General features: G+C 42.7%; 1 protein-coding gene across 1 annotated transcript; it reads right to left on the bottom strand.

Moving 5' to 3' along the window:
- Positions 1-258: 258 nt before the first annotated feature.
- On the bottom strand, positions 259-20,777 carry LOC139639786 (ADAMTS-like protein 5; the record flags this gene model as incomplete). The annotated part of the gene is made up of 11 exons (XM_071513937.1): positions 259-4,606; positions 5,443-5,514; positions 6,553-6,681; positions 9,476-9,677; positions 10,868-11,031; positions 11,691-11,777; positions 15,341-15,464; positions 17,684-17,811; positions 19,157-19,262; positions 19,818-19,878; positions 20,605-20,777. Coding segments are annotated over 11 exons (1,587 nt in total), but the record flags the coding sequence as incomplete, so codon positions are not given.
- Between the last annotated feature and the right edge of the window lie 163 nt (positions 20,778-20,940).

Raw genomic sequence — 20,940 nt, 5'->3', positions numbered from 1 at the left:
CAGTTGCCATGGCAACAGAACTCAGTATTTGATTGTTGATTGACTACTCACTGTGCAACCAAATTCAGTTACCACCAGTGACAAACCAACTAGTCGCTCATAAACATCAACTAAGGACTCGAAGATAGAGCTGCTCCACTGACATTGAATGGGACTCTGACATTGCGGATGCACACAATAATCATTTGAGCTTTATTTAATTCAGTGCTAACAGTTACAAGCCAAGAAATGTGCAGCTAGAACCATCAACATTTACTGGATGCTTTCATTGTGTTCACAAACTTGGTCTCCCGTTCACTGTCAATGGAGAACTGGTTCTTGTTCCCAGCTCAAAGCCAAAGAGAGACTTGTTTGTGTGCATAAGTAAAGACTGAACTGCCCAAGATCATAGGAATAACAAATTCTCCTTTAGGATTTTCTCTTTAACGTCACTCTACTTTAAAACCAATAAAAGCGGAGGCTCTGCACATAAAATATCTCCCAAGACATCAGAGAAATATTTTAACACGCAAACTCATCGATAGGTCTGAACGACGGAGAGGCAGCTAAATACAAGTTCATGATGTTCTTCAAAGGTCAACAAAAGAGTTTTTTAATAACCTTGAGAGCAAGAAAACTTTGTATTCTGATTTACGAGGAACGAGTTGCATACTCGCATTTCACTGTCGTACTGTACATCAGTCATTTCTATATTAATTAATAATTTACTGATACGAGTTACTGATTGTGACTTTATTGTTTACATGAAGTTTTTTTTTGCATTTGTGGCTCAATTTTAAAACCTTTTGCTTTTTTAAATTAATTGATATCAGGGGTGCTCAAACAAGAAGGGATTGAAGCTCTCTGTCTCATGCCTTGGTATAAAGTAGCTGTGTCTGCAAGTATTTTTTTTCGGGGACATTGTGAAGAAGAGTGTAGTGAATCTACAGTCCAACAGTAAGCCTGGTGTTGGTGGTTTCTGTTCTGAAGGGAAACTGAGCCGAGCGTCTGTAATGACTCCTCTACTGTTGACGAGCAACAATTTGGCTCTGTAAAAAAAAACAACCATTTAGCTGCAATAGCGGTTGTATTATTTGTAGTTTAGTGTTTTCCTTTATAGTAAATGTAAAGTTATTTTTGTAAATACATTGTTTTCTTATGAAGCACTGTCTTTCTCATGTCTGGTTTGTTCAACTGCATGCTGCACAATGAAGAGGAAGAAGCACAGATAAATGTTGAATCAGATTTAATTCCAAATTCAATTGCAAAATAACTTCTGCAGCCTTACATGTAAAAGGCTAGAAGTCTTTACCATCCATCCACTATGGACTGAGGTACACAGAAACCTTTTTGGCACAATTAGATGAGGTTTGTGAGAGAAAAGTTGATATTTCAGATACATTACACAAAGCATGATAGTTAACTATGTAGCAGACTACAGTTATTTTTTCAAAACAAGTCACATTAACTGTTTCTTATATTCGTAGCTAATCAGTGCCACACCGATATAAAATACTGAATATTTCATAATCTCTTCTTACAAAAAGTATGTTCATGTAAAGTATCACAAATCAGACCTGATTTATCACACTATAAAAATAAATGAATACCACAAGTGAGCAATGCAATATAGACATTGGGGGGGGGGAAAGTTAAACAAGTGAAACACATGTAGTGTGTTATGTTTTAAGCTTATTTCTTTTATACATAAATACATTATGAAGCAATATATTGTTGATATATCTTAAGTATGAAAACAAAGTGAAAGTTAAAGAAAAAATCCCCTCAGACACATTGACACTGTTATATATCATCAGTCTGTGATGTTCCAGGAGTTATTTTGTAAGTTTTGTTAAGTGTTTTAATTGACTGTTTTGGTGAACCCACTTTCCCTCAACCTGCCTCGTCTACTTCTACTTCAGTTAGTGATTTCCTGCATTTCCCAGAATGCCTTTCAACAACCCCCAGAGAACGGGTGTGAAATTGTTGCATTCAGCTGAAGGTTATAAGTGTTACTCGAGAGAGTGATAGAGATAGCATAGCGAGAGTTTTTCCAGTTGAGAAAAAGCGAGAGTTGCACTCTTTACTAAAGACACAACCTGTCTCTCTGCTGCAGTGCATTCTGGTCTCTCTCCTGCTCCTGTGGGTGGAGAAATTGGTCTCTCTCCTCTTCTACGATGGATTTCTCCCTGTATGACTGTTGAACGTCTCTTGGTGCAAAAATGGCAGCTCTAGAAAGAAGCCCTCGCTCTTTGATTCTGAGGGACTGACACCAAAACCTGACGTTTACCGCTGATGTTTTAGATCGCTGAAACATTTTCTGATATCAAACTCCATTATAGCTGCTAGAAATATCTGGACGCGGATAAGAAAAATACAGCAAACAACAAAATGGACCCAGGAATGCAAGGAACATCACCAATAGCTGTTTGTTAACAGTGTTAAAGTGTTTTATGGTGGATTTTTCCTTTAAGTTTAGAAGGCACACAAACATTTCAATAAAAAAAAAACAACTCCAAAATGATAGTTGTGGAAAAACAGCAATAACACAAAGGCCATTTCAGTCAATGTTCTTCTCTTTGGTATTTGTTTAAAGGTGGGTGTAAACATCCACCTAAAGTGCTATATATATGGTAAGCTGGTCAGCTTTTAAATAAACCTGGAGTCTTTTTGGTTTCTTAGTGTGGCGAGTTTCAAATGGATGAAATTCAAATGAAATTGAACACAGTCTCTCTGAGCTCCAGCTGTCACCTTCCTCCACTCTGGAGCTCATCGTGTCGTCTGGTCGCTCGGATCAACTCTCACAGAGTCTGATGAACTTTGGAAGCTTCCAGAAACAAAAAGTCAGGAAGAGAGCAAGGCTTCAGTATGAGTTTCATTCTCTGGTGTACACACACACACACACGTACACACCGGGGTTGGAACCATTCATGAACTGATTTGAGAATGCATTGTAAATTCCAATTCAATTCCTGGAGTTGCAGTGTGAATATGAAAGTCACCCAGCTCTAACGAAACAGAATGTGAATTGAATTGGAATGACAGGAAACAGAATTGAATTCCATTAAATTCCATTAAATTCCGCTTCTAAGAGAGTTTGTCTGGACACGCTAGACATTATAAATCAAACTATGAATCAAATAAAAGACAGTTAAACAAATCAATTTCATACATTCAATCATAATGTATGTAGGCCTATTACAATTACATGTTATGCGCCTGAAAGGTAGCTTTAACATTTTATGATATTCAGTATTGATAATATATAACACTATGGGCCTCATGCAGCAACATTCTCTTAAATTTATCTTCTATTTTCTCTTAATTTTCTGTTAAAAGAAAAAATAGAAAGTCAACTCCAGATGCACCAAACATTCTTAACCATCCAAATCTGCTCTTACCCAGGTGTGCTGAACGATGAATCCCACTTGATCATAAATTGGAGGCGCGTGGCCGATTGTTTGTTATTAGCATAGGTAACGCCCCCTAAACACCATATAAGGGCAGGTGTTGTGCCGTGTGCAAATACTCTGGCACATGGCCAAGAATTGGAGAGGTGCTCTTGGCAATCTGAAACAGCTCAGCAGCCATTCATCCGTCTCATCAAATAGATCTGTGCAATCTCTAGCTGAACGCATGCAATATCATCCAAGGGTTTTTATAGTCTTAATTGGGATCAGTGGACCAACAGTATTTCTTTAGCCCACGAATTTAATAATCCAATAATTATAATTACTCTAAAACATATAATAATCTAAATTTGATTATATGATATTCATGCGTTTTTTTATGTTCCTCAAATTTAAAACTTATGTTTCCTTGCGTTGGACAAACAATTTGTGGACTGTGAAAACAAGATGTTTTTTTCTTATCTTGGTAGGAATGCTCTCGACCACTTGTACAATTTTCTCTTACCTAAGAGAAGAGCAAAAATAAGAAAACACTGGTGAATCCCAGAAATCAATAGGTACTAACAAAATAAGAACAAATCGTGGATACGAGCAAAAATATGAGAAAATTTGTTCGTATATCGCTTCCTGCATGAGGCCCTATGTGTAATCTCAGATATGTAGTAAGAAAAAAAAAACATGGAATTTCACTGAATTAAATTAAACTTGCTGAAATTCCAGTTCAATTCCAAGTCTGTTTCCTGTAGGTTTTTTTCAAATTCCACCTCCAATTCCTCCAGTTGAATTGGATTTGATGACTTCATTCATGAACTGACCCTAACCCTGGCACACACACAGACACACACACACACACACACACACACACACACACACACGCTACTCGTATCCCCTCAGCTCGGCAGGTTGTTTCGGGCCTCTGTTGCTGCACAGCTCCTCCAGCGGCCGCAGCAGAGCGTCCTCTCTGGGTTTGTAGGGAACCACGTAGCTGCTCTCCTCCAGCAGGATGCGGTTCAGCGTGTGCTCGTAGTTGATGTGACGGCGCACCATCAGCACGTACTGGCGCCCCTGCTCCAGACGGGGGCAGTCGCACACGTTCGGGACCCACAGGAACTCCCGGTGCTCCAGGCGGAAGCGGTTGCGGTAGGTGTGGATGATCTGGACGTCGTAACGCGTCTCCTCGCCTCTGTACAGCTTCCCCACCACTTTGGCCCGGAAAACTGATGGGAAAAAAAATATATTCGTATTTTTTTTTATTGCGATAGGGTAAATAAGACGCGAACACTGCTAGAACTGATGCGTATAAGTATACTTCCAGAGGCAAAGTTAGAATTTTTTTTATTTTAATTAGCTTTGATGATGCTTACACAGTGCAAAAAAGTGCTCATGATTTGTAAGCATTATGTAAAATAAAATAAATAAATAAATAAAGTCGAAATAGTTATCTACAGTGGCTTATGCTTGGCGTGACTGTGCTCCAAGGTTGTTATCGTTAACGAAAACTAACAAAATAACGAAAACTAGGCGTGAAAAAACATTTTCGTTAACTGAAATAAAAATAAAAACGAGGCTTTACAAAAAAACGATAACTAACTGAAACTGTATTGTGTGTTTACAAAACTAAAATAAACTAAAATTATAGAGAAAATGTCTTTAGTTTTCGTCTTTGTCAATTTATTTCATACATAAGCCTAGTATTTTGAATTTTTGAATCTCACCCCTGACAAATACCCCATATTACAAAAAAGACTAAAACTAACACTGAAACTAATAAAAACTAAACTAAAACTAAGCATTTTCAAAAAATAAAAACTAAACCAAACTAGCAAACCTGCTTTAAAAACTAATTAAAACTAAACTGTAATTGAAAACAAAAAGTCAAAACGAAATAAAAATAAAAACTAATGAAAAATGAAAAACTATAATAACCTTGCTGTGCTCTACCAGTTTTGATACTTATTGTTTTTACATAAAATGTTAAGGTTAGCGTTCTGTCTGCATAACTGTGAAGCCTTGAGTCAGTTAAAAACAGCGAAGCTACAAGGTTCAGACTCACCGAAGTCCTTCTGACAGTACTGTCTCTGGCGCTCCCCTCGCCCCCGGGCCCGCCGACACTTCCCACAATGCCCTGCGGGACGAACAGGGCAGAAGTAAGCTCACAGGAATAGTCATTATCTAAATAGAGACCTTGATGGTCAGATGATGTTGAGTCATAGACCGTGTTTACCAAACCTCACCAGATGGAGGTCGCGCACTGTATGGCAAGCCGTTTTAACATTTAATAGCTAGACTGGATATATATTGCAGATATCTGTAATTCAGTTCTTCCTAGTCAAAAAGAACATTTCAGATATCCACAACGTTATTCTATCTAGGACAAATGATGTCACTTTTGCCATTCATGTGGGCTTTCAATTTCAGATATCCACAATTGCATTTTTGATATCCAGAATGAACATGTATGCAACTCTGGAGTAATTTTATGGACATTTATTGCCCTTTTTGAAGCAGAACGTCTGGCTCCCCATTCACTCCCCATTCACTGGAAGAAGCTCCTCCAGCAGCGAGCCTGGAGAACTCCAGGTAAGTTGTATGAAGAAAAACACTCACCCGAGTTTGTACTGGCATGAGAATGAGTAGATAATGACCAAATTTTAATTTTTGGGTGAACTATTCCTTTAACCAGATTACGACAATAGTCTGAATAAAAAAAATGTAATCGAAACAGCTGATTCCCTTAACCTGAATAAAGTCATAGTTGGAGTAAGCAGAATCACATTAAGACGTGCAGTATTCAGATTTTTGTCGCATTATTGAAGGGCATTTTAGACTGTAAACACCTTAATCCAACTAGGACTCTCTCTATAGAGTATTTGTATTAGTTGTGCTAAAACTGTCACCATGCTCAGGATTTGGAGGGAACTGAATATCATGAAGTTTTCAATAAAGTCTCAAACTGTCCGTGTCTCCAGTGATTCTCCTTTGTCCTGTTAATGGGACTTTGCTCCACAGCATGTAAACAGGAATATGAATGGAATAGTTCTATCAGCAACACATGGAAACAGCTTAATTGTAATATTGTCTTATTTAGAATAAGGCCAATAGTCGGATTATTGCTGTCCATGTAAACGTAGTCTTAGTTGGATGGAGAGCTGTGGTGAGGTACCTCCAGGTGAGGGCTGAGGCAGCAGGTTTCTGTGGTTCTCCTCTCTCTCCAGGCGGGGCAGGACCGGCTGGCGGGGGTGCGGGTGGGGGGGCGGGCGATGAGGCTTCACAGGCCAGCCGCCAGGGAGAACTAGGAGGGAGGAATCACACATATTCAGCATTCTTCATGATGGGGAGTTGAAATGAAATCATTAAAAAAAGAAACACACACAAGTTTAAATAAGGCATCTGTGATGGATTACATGGTGTCGCAACACAAAGGAAATGAAATGTTAAGATACACAAAATTATTTGTTGCTCAAAGTATTGACTCTGGAAATGCTGAAAAAAGCCCATGATCACAAGAATGTTAAGAGCAAACAGGCATGACCCAATTTGACCCATCTGATCTTTTGAAGGCGAATTGTAATGAGCTTGATGTTGTTTGATTTTGATCTTAACATAGTGCATGTGGAAAATGCAGGCACACCTCAGCTCACTACACAGTACGTTAACTAAGAGCAAACAGAGGAAAATCCTTATTTGGATTTGTTTATCTGATAATAATTGAAATGCAAGCAGCTCAATTTCACGTCAGAATGTTAGCAGTAAACATTCTGTGTGATAAATGGATAAAATACAAAACCCTACAATGATCCCTTATACAATCCCAATAATGTTACTTTCCCAGTGATCTATCTGTCTTGTCTTGACTATATGCAGGTAAAGACAGTCCAGTATTAACTGTACAGAACTGTCCTTATTGCTCAAAGCTCTTAGCTTTTCTTAAGCTCATCTGTTGGTTTCACATCTTATTAGACTGCAGGATCAATACAATTTTCAATCTATGAAGCCTAACCTGTGGAACCCCAAACCATCTGTTTAAGGGTATAAGCTGTTTTTCTTCATGCACATGGTTTTTCTTCATGCACAGTGATCAGAGTATGGCAGTGCTACAATCTACGCTTAACATGCTGTTTTTATAAGCAGCAAGGAAGGTAATAAGATAAGATAATATAAGATAAGACCTCACAATGTTTGAAATTTTGACCTTTAATTATAGCGCCTCCATCAGGCCAATCAGTGCAATTTCTTCATACACCAGAACACAGTGACAAAATATGTCATCACAAATTTCATCAAAATGGGACCAGTGATGTCTGAGATATCATGTTTGACGAAACAATTTTGACCTTTGATTATAGTGTCATTTTTGAAATGCTGGAACAAAGTGCAAAGACGCATAATCTCTCCAAGTTTGGTCAAAATCAGACCAGTGGTGTCTGATTTCACTGTGCAGGTGACAAAAAACATTAATATATGCAGAATACAACAATGAGGGGGAAATGTGAAACCTGAAGCAGCGTGTTTGTGAATGAACATGGTGTGCAAATGTGCCTTACATTGGCATTAAGGTCTGATTCAGGTTGGGTCTAAAATGTTTGAACATTTTCTTCTGAATCTGGACAGTCTGGTCTGAATTTGAAGAAGAAAGCCAGCTGAACCCAGCAGGAATCCCTGCATGGCTCCCCAGTGCCAACAGGATAAATTACAAGGTGCTGCTGTGTGCCGCTGTGCAAGATCCTTAGATAAAGTTCTGCTCCAAAATGAGAGACCATGTCCAAACTCTGGGATTGGAAAGCTTACCTTGTTACCTAATAAATAATCAACACAATGTTTCTGGCCACAACAAGAGTCAGTTTCTGTTTGGCTAGGATCCACCGGCTGGGAAATATTACAAGAAAGGCTACTTCTATGTACTGGAGATTTGGAGGGTAGAAATGTCCAAAGGCTGTGAGCCTCTTCCATGTGAACCGGAGCACAGGAGGGGAAGGAGAGATACATGTGTACTGTAGTCTTATCATAAGAGATAAACCAGCTGCATTCCTCAGCAGCAGCAGCCAGATGTCAAAGCAGGTCAGCCTGGAGATATTCTCTTAAATCAAACCTTTACTCGAATAATGATTATGTTGTTTTGCTGTAATCTGACCAGGATCAGCGTACGTGAAACAAAATGCTAGTTAGAAACCGGTGATTCAATTCTTACCCCAATAAAACCTTGAAGAAGAAAAATATTCTGGAAGACATTTACTGTGCTGCCATAGACTTGGTAGTCAAAGTCTGCACACGTACAGCCAATAAAAGACACTCATTAAGTTGTTAATCTTTGCTTTAATGTTCTCCTTTAAAGGAAGAGTTCGCCTCAAAATGAAAATTCAGTTGTTATCTACTCATTCCCATTGCAGTCGAAACTCCACTGAAGTTTGTAGGACAACCAAACACAGAGCAAGTAAGCCCCCATAATTCCATCTCAGGCTTCTCCCAAACTATTGAAGTTAACAAGGAGTATCTTCTTACAGCTCCAAAAAAAGCATAAAATGTCCATTAAGTTTCTCTAAATGACTTGTGCAGCATAATCCAAGTGTTCTGTAGCCAAATTCCACTGTGGGTCCAAAAGTCAAAATTTTAACTCTTTATCTCCTAGATTTTCCTCACTGACAATGCTCTAGTCGCGTGGAAGACTCTGCTTGCTACTGTAGGTGACTGTTGTTAGTAGTGAGTTTTGGAACAAAGCATTGTCAGTGAGGAAAATATAGGAGATAATGGGGTAAATATTGGACGTTTGGACACAAAGTGCAATAATTTGTCTACAAAACACTTGGATTATGCTGCATGAGCAGTTTGGAGAAATTTTATGGACAGTTTTGGAGCTATAAAAAGATGTTCCCATTAACTTCAATAGTTTGAGAGAAGACTGAGATGGAACCAGAGGGGCTAACTGGCTGTGTGTTTGGTTTTCCTACCAACTTCAATGGAGTTTAGACTGACTGAGGGGTGAGCAGATAATGACTAAATATTCATGCCTCATGCCTGTATCTCTTGCGCTGTACCCTCATCTTCAGTAAGATAAACTAAGGATGAATCAGCCCAGAGGCAGGTCTTACCCCAGTAGGGTCGGGTGATAGCTGTGGGGGGGCGGGTGGTGGTAGTGGTGGTTGTTGTGGTGGTGGGTGGAGCCCAGGGGAGGTAGCTGGCGGTGTGGTGAGGCTGACGCAGCGGACTCCTCCTGCCGTGGTAGAGGGCGTAGCGGTCCGGCGGCAGCCAGTACTCGTACTCTATCCCTGGGTTTCTGTCGGTCGCCAGCACCTGAACCACAAGGACCACATGGAAACTTCTAGACTGGCCTGGAAATGACCTCATAGTGAAGCCATTTTTGATTGCAGATATGAAGTGTTGCACCTCTGTTGTTTCAGCACACTCTTGACTAAATGGTCAGTACCACTAAGATTCCATATTCTGCAGTCAAATAAACATTTAGACAGTAATGTTGTTGTTTTTTGGGTACGTCTTTCACAGCTTTAGGGACAAGTAACTGTTTCCTCTGTGCAATACAAAGCCTTTTTTGGCACCTTGTTCCTGGGTGTTTCTGCCCCATAAACTGTCCTAATACCCATATGGTGTCTTTGCAGTCATTTATCCATTCATTTGCCTTTTGCCACACACTGATGCAGAGTGGGACCTGACACACACCCATCCTGACTTTGAGCATCTGATCTCCAAGTACACTTCTAGAAGTCTGTCTCCAGACGCACTCTACCCTGTAGTGAAGTCAGCTGGGGGGGAATCAGCAACCATGATTGGTCACAGAAAAAAACTATCTCTAAACACAAAGACGCAGTAGTCCAGTAGGGCAGTGGTTCTCAACGTGGGGTCCGGGGACCACCAGGGGTCCCTGAGGGGGTTACAGGGGGTCCACAGCAAATTGATGAATTGTTGTGAACTTCACCATTATTTCATTTACAAGTTAACACAATTAGAGAATGTAGAATAATTATTATTTTGATCATAGTTTCACTGTTATCGCTCTTCATACAATACAGATAGTCATGGAATTCTGGGCAAACTCATATCTAACAATAAAAATATCCTCTGATTTGGGTCCAAGCGACAAAATCTCATCAAGTGGAGGTCTGTGGCTCTAATATGGATTAAATTAGGGTCCTTGATGTGAAAAAGGTTGAGAATCACTGCTGTAGGGAGTCAATCGGTGAAATGAAATGAAACTCCCACTACTTTTAATTCGTGGAAAACTATCTTTAATGGTGACATCATGCTGCACCAGGAGGCCTAAATTAAAACTCCAAACAATAAAACCATCACAAAAGCACTCCTCCTGGGTCCCGTCACGCTAATAAGTGTAAACCTATTAGTGTGACGGGACCCAGGAGGAGTTAGAGTAAGGAGAACATCAACTATCCGGGACACCATGAGATCAGATGGTGACTAAACTATAGTCAGACGGCCTGTCCTGCTCTACTGTCCTGGGGGACTCTGACCATGACATGCAGGTCTTCCTGGGTGGGTCCCGGGACCTCGAAGCTCTCCCAGGTGTCCGCTGAGCGCCGGTACAGCAGCTTGGTCCCGGCGATGCTGTACTCCCCGGGAACGCTGATCTTCCAGTTACCGTTGATCACAAACTGCGAGCGACCGTTCTGCAGGGCTGAGGGAGGGATGGGGGTAGGTAGGAAGGAAGGAAGGAAGGAGGGAGGGAGGGAAGGAAGGAATGAGAGTCTTAGTGTTACTCCGAGTTATTCAGTGTTGATGGAGAAGTGAGTCAAATATTTCCAACGATCAGATCTCCGTATCAGTGGGTCATGTTTGGGCAATGGCAAACTGGCAGAAGCAGAAATATGCCAGCTGACTATATATGGAAGCCGTCTGTCTTCAGCACTGGGATACGGGTGGGAGAGGGATTTTCCATGACATGAGAGGGGAAATAAGTAGTTTCACCTGTCTAGCCCCAGTGGCCAGATAAAGCCTTTACGAGCGTCCCGTTCAAGATCACAGAGTGTGCCATTGCGGGGTCTGCTTTATTTTGGTCTCATAAACATGGATGAGAATAGATGCCCTTGGTTATTATGTTGCCTGGAAAACACACACACAGCGGGTCCAGAGAGCAGATGGGACCGCTGAGAACCGCTCCTGTTTCTGGGGAGTGGAAGTCATGGCAAGTCTACCAGGGATTATTTAAAAGTGGCAGCGATGGAGGCAATGAAGTGATTTCATCCTCAGAGGGGCTGAAGCTCGTATATACAGCAGGTGGACTGTGTGTGTGTGTGTGTGTGTGTGTGTGTGTGTGTGAGACAGGCTGAGTCTTACCCAGATAGTTCCTGCTGTTATCAGTGACTCGGATGTGAGTGGCTCCAGCTGGTATCATGGCCACTTCATTGTATCCAAAAGGCCCTCCTGACCGACAGAAACATTCATTTAGAGCCGTGGTTCACATCCTTTTTAACTCACTACAATAATAATGAGGAGGAGGAGGGGATGCAGCTTGTGACTTCTCAACATGAATAACTTCAATTTTCCCTTTTCAGACTAATACACATCATTAGTTATTGGATGAAGCTTCATGGGAGATTGATTATTTTATAAAAAGTGAATAAAAAACATTTATCAGACAAGCTTAAAAATGATAATATACTGTAGAATTCTGTTGCAGCACATGATGATCATCTTATCACTATCATCATACTGTATATCATCTTATCAAATGCAATGTACATGTAATGCAATGTAGCTGTTTTTTTTAACCGTGTTAAAGCCTTTAAAGAGAGCAATTCTTAAAGACCCTCAAAGAGAGTGAGTGAACTTACAGGTTGACTTTCAAAAGAGCGTAAAGTAAATCGTGGGCATAAACGGAAAGGTCTGCTCATTCAGATGCTCAATCACACTCTTCTAAACTAAACTAAATCACACTCTTCACTCCAGTCCTGTCCGGCCACTTTTCTTTTAACCTTTCTCTCAGAAAAGCCTGGTGGGCATTTATTCATTGGAAATGTTACATGTTAAGATTTTGAAAAACACTATCAAAGTATAATTGGCTACACCAGTGGTTCTCAAACTATTTTTTACGAATGTACCCCCTTTCAGACATGTTTTCAACCAAGTACCCCTTTCACCAGCACAAAACATTTTGGGGAGGGAAAAAAAGGAAAATGATTATAAATAATGTATTTGCATGTTATTTGGCGGAGTAAATATGAATGGCTTGGTCAATTACTTTTGTAATACTTGTGCTTTACTTATGATTTTTGTCATTTTGGGTGGCAGGGAGGCAGCTGCAGTGATCAGACTCTTTTCCAGACAGTTTGTTTCTTTGCTTTCTTTTGATCTGGGTCATTACAGAAAAGGATGTTTCGCACAAATAAGTGGATCCAAAGGGTAGTAGCTGCTTCAAAGCTTTCTCTCCCAGCTCAGGGCGCTCCTTTATTTAGTTTTAATTTTATTAAGGTGGCATTATTTTACAATTGTTCATAACCAATATATATATATATTTAAAAAAAACACAACACAAGACACATTTTTAGAAATTTCCTAGTACCCCCTGCAGTCCTTCAAAGTACCCCTAGCGGTACTACCCCCATTTGAGAAACACTGGGCTACACCTTCCAATATGTCCCTCAGAGCAGACCCACTGAGTAACTGACTGCCCTTTCAAATTTTTTTACAGAACAAAAAAGCATTCTAGGCATCATTTTAAGACATTTTGAGAGTTTCAGTAGCTGTGAAAGGCTGTTGGTACATTGGACAACAATGGTCATTTGACCTCTTTTGGCTTCTCAACCCTTTTACTGTATCATGTTGTAGAGCTATCTTCAGTCATCTTAAAAGAGAAGGCGCAGGCCTGCTGTTTGTACTGTGTACTGTATGTTCAGGGTTAATCTCACAATCTCTCACTCTATGTTCAGACTAAATCATCTTCCTTCAATTTCCAGCAATCAGTAACTAACAGGTAATCAGTAACTCATTATCAGGATACACTGTTTTGTGTAATCTGCCAATTATGTTCTTTCGAAAATATCCTGGCTGAGTCTGGTGCTACAATCCTCCTGCACTGTTGAAAGTCTGCCTTTAAAGGTCATTATAAAACGATCTATAATCTCTGACTCAAGTAATGACTAACTATGATTAATGACTTACATAAACCGTTCACGAGCATAGAGAGAGAGACAATTTATGAATGAGCCGAAATCTCAGCCATTCATTAGAGGGCGATATTTCACTGGTGAGCCAAAACAAAAGGCTGGGGACAGCTGTATGGTTCCCCTGCTGCTCTGCAGTGAAAGGGAACCCCAGGACCAACACCATTCATCTTGACTTCTGAACAGCGGAGAACTTTGGTTGCTCCTGCTTACCCATTTCTGAGAGAAACTATGCACAAGGTTCATCTGTAGGGCTTCAGCTATCAAGACATAACTTTTAAACTGAAGACATGTGAACGCCGCAGACGCGCTTTGCAGCTACAGCCAGATGGTGATGAGCTCGAGGCTCTCGGAGAGGCACTTCTTCCCTCCGCCGGTTCTCCCTCCGTTGGGGAATACAGCTGCAGGAGAGAAAACCTCCCAAGGCTGTCGAGTCGCCCAAACAAAGCGGCTATTATCAGCCTGTTTTCTCCTTGCTCAATCTGAGCCATTATGGCCGGCGTTCCATCTGTCAGCTCTGCTCTGCCGACACACTGAGCCGACTGAAGAGGCTACTGTTACCGAGCCGAGCGCCGGGCCAAGTCGCACGCCAGAGGTGTTGGGTACTTTCTGTTTGTGTGTGTGTGCGTGTGTGTGTGTGTGTGTGTGTGTTCATGCTGCATGTGTACACGATCCATCGAACACTGAAGCGTGTACAGAGGCGTCTGCATGTTGCTTGTATGTGCACGATACTGTATGTATTTTTTGGGGGGATGTTTGCTTCTACTGCATGTGCAATCACACCTGCAGTTTGTTTTCTTTTCTTTGATTTATTTGTTGCATTTTTTGTATTTGGTTCATTTAGATTCACACTGTCCAATTACAGGCAAACCAGGACTTGTACACAAAAGTCACATGACTCACAAGAAGCTTGTTTTTTGGACGGTTTTGACAACCTGTCATCCTGTTGGAGATTTAGTTGGCAACAAGGGAGGATCAAAACAAATCTGACTCCAGTTCCTGTAACTTTAGCAAGGCATGATGGACTTGTCTGTCTCTTCTGCTCTGGTGTTCATACCAGTTAAGAACAATATGCGCATCAGTCCAGACTTAATTTTGTTATGCTAGGCTTTCCAAGCCCGAGGAACTGCTGGCTATCAGATGTCAACATCCTTCTCCTTCTACCCATAAACCCTTGTGTTCTGGTTGTGTGTCGTTTCCTGTAGTTGGTTTGGATTACGTTCTCGCTCCTAACAAACCGCACACGGTTATCTTGGAAGAGGAGCGACACAGACATATTTCTTACCTGCCCAAGCGAACCAAACTAAGAGACTGAACGCTCCACAGTTCGCTTGAGCCGCTCCAAACATGCTCGGTGTGAACGTGCCCTAAAACCAGTGTCCGTCCTGCAAGAACCACTTAGCTGGAGAATGTTTGGGTGGCGCGGAGCCAGAGTGTCGCTCGGTGGCTTGAAGAACACTCTGTACTCCTGCCTCCACCTTCCCTCCACATCACGCCCTCCAACTGAAAACATAATGACCGCAATTGTGGAGGACCTGTTGTTAGCTGAATTTCTCCCTGGAAGGCAGCCAGTGCTTTTGTTAGGTAAAACTGTTACCATGGTTAATGTTCACTTTATCGGAGCACAATAACCTTTTGACTAAACATGAATGATTAATAACGCTTGGGAAGGAACACGCAATTGGAATGGAATTGTCCACAGATTTTGGTCTGAAACTGATAGAATGCAATTGATTCCTCATGGAGACAATATGATGAAGTGTGTTAGTGTATGTGTGGTAGGGAAGGGGGGGGGGGGGGCGGTGCAACATGTCACTGTCCTACCTGCCTCCTGACGGTCGCTCTGGTACACACTCTTATGATGCCTGCAGGTGGTGTTTTGTCCTCCACACACCATGCAGGCATCCTCCTGCTGTTGTGAACCCAGGATCAAGTCACAGCCAGGCTTCTGTATGACACACACGCACGCACACACACACACACACACACACACACACGATTGTTTAGGAAATAACAGTTTGATCTGGTTGGATGTCTGTGTTGGAACTTGTTTCTCTGTCAGTGTTGAGAAGCAGCACTCCCACTGCCACTTCTAACCTTTCTCTTGGTTTTGTCTCTCCCTGTCATTTTCTCGTTCTCACATACATTTACTTCAGAATAGACGGTGGCTTTTAAGGCCTAAAGAGACGAGGACGGGCAGGAGAGCCGTCTTGTTTAGACGTTAAAATACCGACACGAAGGGCAGAGAGCGGTTTATGGTGTGTGTGGAGAGTCTTGTTGCTCGCTCCAGATAGATTACAGTGCCTGCCCTTCTCCTCCTGCCCTCACCTCCCGCATTGCAGAGCAAACCAATCAAGGGGGAGGTTCCCGGGCAAGAGAGCAACAATCTAGGGAACCTATAATCACCCCCCCCCCCACCCCACCCCTCCACTCCCACCCCCAGACCCTTAAAAACACAAAAACACTCTAAGCATCTGCGTGTGCACAACAGGATATGAATCCTCAGTGACAAGGTAGCAGAGTGCATGAGGGCCCCACTGAGGGAGTCTCACTGGCCTGCAAAAATACAGAAAACACACCAGCACACAGGCAAAATCAGCCAGTGTTAACTTAACTCAAGAGTATAAAAATATTCTATTCGAGAAATTCTATCAGTCTAGACCCATTAGCGTTAATTTAACACTTTCATATGGTTTTGAACAGCCGCCACAGTCATATCAGCTCTATGAACAAATCCAAATAACTGTCACTGAAAAAATCAACACTTATTAAGACTGGAAAATCTGCTGTGCATACATGCACACAAACATCTACAGTCCTGAGCTTGTATGCATGCACTCACACACACACACACACATTTACACACACACACACACACACACACACACAAGCTGTATCCAAGCCAGCCATGTGTGTCGTGGTCTGATCTCAATTTGTGTCCTGCAGTCCTGCAGACCAGCTGCAAGCCGCATCTGCTTCCTGTTCCAGGCGCTGCGCTGCTCTGACCTCGGGCCGGCTCAAGTCCACGGCTGAGCTCACGCCCCATAAATCCACTTATTTACACCGCACGCCACACGTTAGCATGCACACACACACACGTACGGAGCATATGCAAACATACGGACCCATTAATCCTTTGTCACCGGTGTAAAAATAACTGTGCCTATGTGTACCTTCATGGAGCAGGGGTTTATTCTGCATTTGCTGGAGGAATATGCAGTGCAAAAACCTCCAACCCAAGGGACACAAATTACTTTGCAATCGTCCCCATCTGCTCAAGGGTGAGAGAAAAACTGACCGAGAGAGAGAGAGAGAGAGAGAGAGAGAGATAGGGGTGAGCAGGGGACAGAGAGGATGGATGGAGCGGCTCTGGACTCTGTGCTGGACGGAGAGCTGTAATAGCAGCTGAAGGCTCCAGTCCACACTGATGAGTGCACTCTGGTCCTAACGCACAGCATGGAGTTCACTTCTCCTGAGAGCACCGGTCAGACTGGTCAACATCACTTATACCAGAACAGAGTGGGAAAGAAGAGAGGAGAGAGAGAGAGAGAGAGAGAGAGAGAGAGAGAGAGAGAGAGACCTGGCATCCTGGCATTTCTTTGAAAACTTCAGTTCGTGCCAGGCTCATTTTTAAAACTACTTCAAATTGCAAAGCAGTCAAATCACTTTCTGAATGTCCAGAGAGACGAGCAAGCATTAGAATTCCACGGATCGGAAGGCCAATACGGATATTTGACCACTTTCATGCCAAAATCATACAAATATTCAGCGGTTCCCTCATATTTTTAGTCTTGTCAGGGTGGAAAAGCCTCTGAAACAGCATTTAGAGCATCATGGGAAACTAAAACTCTCCACTGAAACCCAGACTAATGAAATTATTTTAGTGTCAGCAGCTCTTTAAGGCAGAGTGACCCACCACACTTTTTTCAATGGTAGGGAAATGAAGAATTAATTGACAAAAACTTCTATGGAACAATTAAACGAATAAATAAAATGTGCAAAGAAAATTTTATTTCATTGCAGGCTTTTCAGACCTTCTATAGCTGTGGTCAGAAGGAACCTCCACTATATCCAATATCTGATATTTAATAAAAGGTGAATATCAGCAACCTGAGCTTGCACACACACACACACACACACACGCACACACTGAATGGCGTCACTCACCAGGCAGCGTCCGTTGACACACACCTCCCCGGGCTCCTTGCCGCAGGCCGTGCCGTCCAGCACCCGGCCGAAGTTGTAGTAGAAGTTGTGACCCAGGGCCAGGCAGCTGAGCTCACAGGGGCTGGAGCCTGGAGGAGGGAGACCGACCGTCAGCGGCGCGTTAGGTTATTATGGGAAAACAGTGAAGGCAGAGGGACAGGGCAGAGGAACAGGCCGGGGTGAAAGGGGACCTGAGGGGAGAGGAAGAGGTGTGTGTGGGGGGGGGGGGGGGGGCAAAAGGCAAGCAGATGTCACGGGGGAAAACTCATAACACAGGAGGGATTAAACACACGAGTGGCATGACAGCATGGAAATTTTGCCACATGAGCGCTATACCAACACAATAACTGGAGTTATACAGAGAGGCGGGGGCCAAGCGGAAAAAAAGACACACACACACTCATCCCCAGATGGTATTTTCCCATTCTGTGCATGCGGTTACAGATCATCTGTGGACCAAACGCAATTCAGAAGTTTGTTAGCCCGTCATGTCACGGTGTTTCAGGCGTGCAGAAAGATCGGCGGCACTGCTAGGGAGATAGCTGCAAGTACCTGAATGTGTGTCTGTAACGCTGTTGTCGGGTGAAAACCTCTTATCTCCAACTTTTCAGGAAGAAAAACAGCCTTGTTTATAGCTTGACCGCCATGTATTTTTGAGCTTATCTAATTGGTTTTGAAAAGGTTTCATAAAGCCTGACGGGGCTTTCACGCCAGAAGCGGCAATGCGTATATTTTGGAGCATTGCCGCTTGTGCCTTTCCAGATGCACTAGCGGAGTCACCAGCAGTTTATTAAACAATTTCAACAGCCTATGGGTTAGTTTTCTGTAAATAGTCCGTTTGAAATGGTGTAGATAGATTTACTAATGACATGAATAATGTGCTACGCTAATGCTTTCAGGTCTTAACATCGTTCAAAGCAGCTGAAATAATTCAACAATGATGCTATCTAGGCTTGTGGCTATCTATGTAAATAACGCAATATATTTTTTCTAACTTGGTATCCCCATCCTTGGATATTATCTACCATGGCTATGACTTTTTGGCCAGGTTCCGATATGTTTTTAATGTAGAGTTATTTTCCTTGGTGCTCTGGTGCCTACAAAACTTCCGCCTCCTGTAAATGTTGGAATGCCATTGGACGCCTGGTAGAGGTCAGCGTGTTTGGGGGTTAAAGTTCAATATAGTTGAACTTTGGGGTGCAAAACCTGGTGAAATATCAAGGTGGTACGTCTAGGAGAGCGCTTGATTGCTTGCTGCCGCGTCCTTCATTCAACTGAAGAAAATCACCAAATATGGAGTAACAAGGTTTTCACCTGACAGAGTGACAATATACCAATGCTCAGGAAGTGTGGATAGTGTGTGTGTGTGTGTGTGTGTGTGTGTGTGTGTGTATGGGAGGGGGGGTGGGGGGGGGGGGTATAAGTTTCTCCAACCTCCATGGAAGGTGGTCCATCTGTAGGCGTTTCCAGCCACCAGCGGTCTGTCGTTAAAGGCAGCACACTGCATCTCTCTGAAATCCTCTGAGCCGGGGGCGCACTCCTGCATACACACACACACACACACACACACACACACACACACACCGGTTACTACCCATAAAGTGCAACAGAGGGAGAAGCCGGGGATTGGTGTCCATTCACTAAGAGAAATGAGCCGAACACACACAAACGGGCGAGCGTACAAACCCGCACATGCTCACACATCCGAGCCAGCCCGGCTTGCTCCAACACGCTCGCAGCCCATTTGTGTGTTTTTCCTTTAATCAATACGGGCCACAGTGACTGGCTGTCCAAACACACCCACACACACACACACACACCCCGACACGTCTGAGGCTCCGCTGACCTCAGAATACACGGCTAACACAATGACAGTCTGATAGCTGGCGGCAGCAGAACGACAGGAGCGGAGAGACGCAGGTTAATATGTCAGAGAAATTCCTGATCACACCCTGAACGCCCTCGGCCCTGAACACACCTGTCCTACCAACCGTCTAGAGTCAACCTCAGTCATTGTTCTGAAATGTTTGCATTGAAAGTCAGTCTCTCATACAGTGGGACTGATGTAGAGGGAAAACCTGGAGGCTGTATTGACCTTGGTGTTGCAGATCTTGTACTGTCTGGGATCTCCTGCACACGGCCCACCGACCGGGTTCCTGCAACACAGAGCGGGCTTTTACTGGATTCAGTGAGGTGTAAACAACAGGAGAAAGTATTCACACTCAACCATGAACTATGCACATATGATGCAAGTAGAACCCAAGCTCATAGAGGACATATTCAATCTTTTTATTCACGTTGTTTTCCTGTGACAACGAGTTCATTTTCTTTGTTTTCTCAAGATATTGAGTTATTATCATGTCATTATCTTGAAATAACACGTTTTGTTTTCCCGAGATAACAACATAATTTTCTCATTATCTCGAGATAACAAAGTAATGGTGATTGGGTAATTATCTCGTTATCTGGAGAAAACCAAACTTTGTTTTCCCGAGATGATTAATGAATTCATATTGTTCGTTGAGATTTCCAACTGTGCCGCATCACATGATGCCATGCCGACTGAACACTAACAGGTTGCCGACTGCAACATTTGGGTTTTGAATAATATGCTTTCCTTTAGGATGTTAGTTCCAAGCAAAAATCTTATCTCATTATCTCAAGAAAACAATTTTTGTTATCCTGACATAATGAGAAAATTATCTCGAGATCTTGGGATTTCCAGACATAATGAGATAAAACAAAATGTGTTATCTCAAGATAATGATAAAAATAACTCAGTTTCTCGAGAAAATAAAGAAAATGGTATAAATACACTTATGTCCTCAATGGGCTTCTGTAGCATCACCTCTGCTCCAGAGCAGGACCTGGCTGTTCCTCACCTGGTGATGCAGGTGCGTGTGCGTACTGAGGCTCCGCCCCCACAGGTGCGTGAGCAGGCGGACCAGCCGCTCCAGGTGGCCCACTCGTTCCTGAAGTGCAGCTGCCGCCGGGCGCGAGCCGGACGCCCCGCCGAGGCCCCGCCCACAGGACCCCACGCCGAAACCCAGGAAGACTGAGACCACAGCGGGACAGAGAGAGGAGTCAAGTGATAAATTAAGTCAACTTGATCTGTTACTTTAAACACAAAGAGAACAGAGCAAGATACAATCTAAACAGACAAAAAAAAGCCAGGCACATAGCAAGCACCAAAGAGCAAAAGTAATTTAACATGTTAG

The sequence above is a fragment of the Centroberyx affinis genome, unplaced genomic scaffold (assembly GCF_046629955.1).
Source record: "Centroberyx affinis isolate AG114_WGS23_722 - 3 ecotype Tasmania unplaced genomic scaffold, CSIRO-AGI_Caff_v1 ptg007698l_1, whole genome shotgun sequence".
NCBI classification, from domain to species: Eukaryota; Metazoa; Chordata; class Actinopteri; order Beryciformes; family Berycidae; genus Centroberyx; species Centroberyx affinis.
This window is presented reverse-complemented; position numbering and strand designations above follow the sequence as displayed.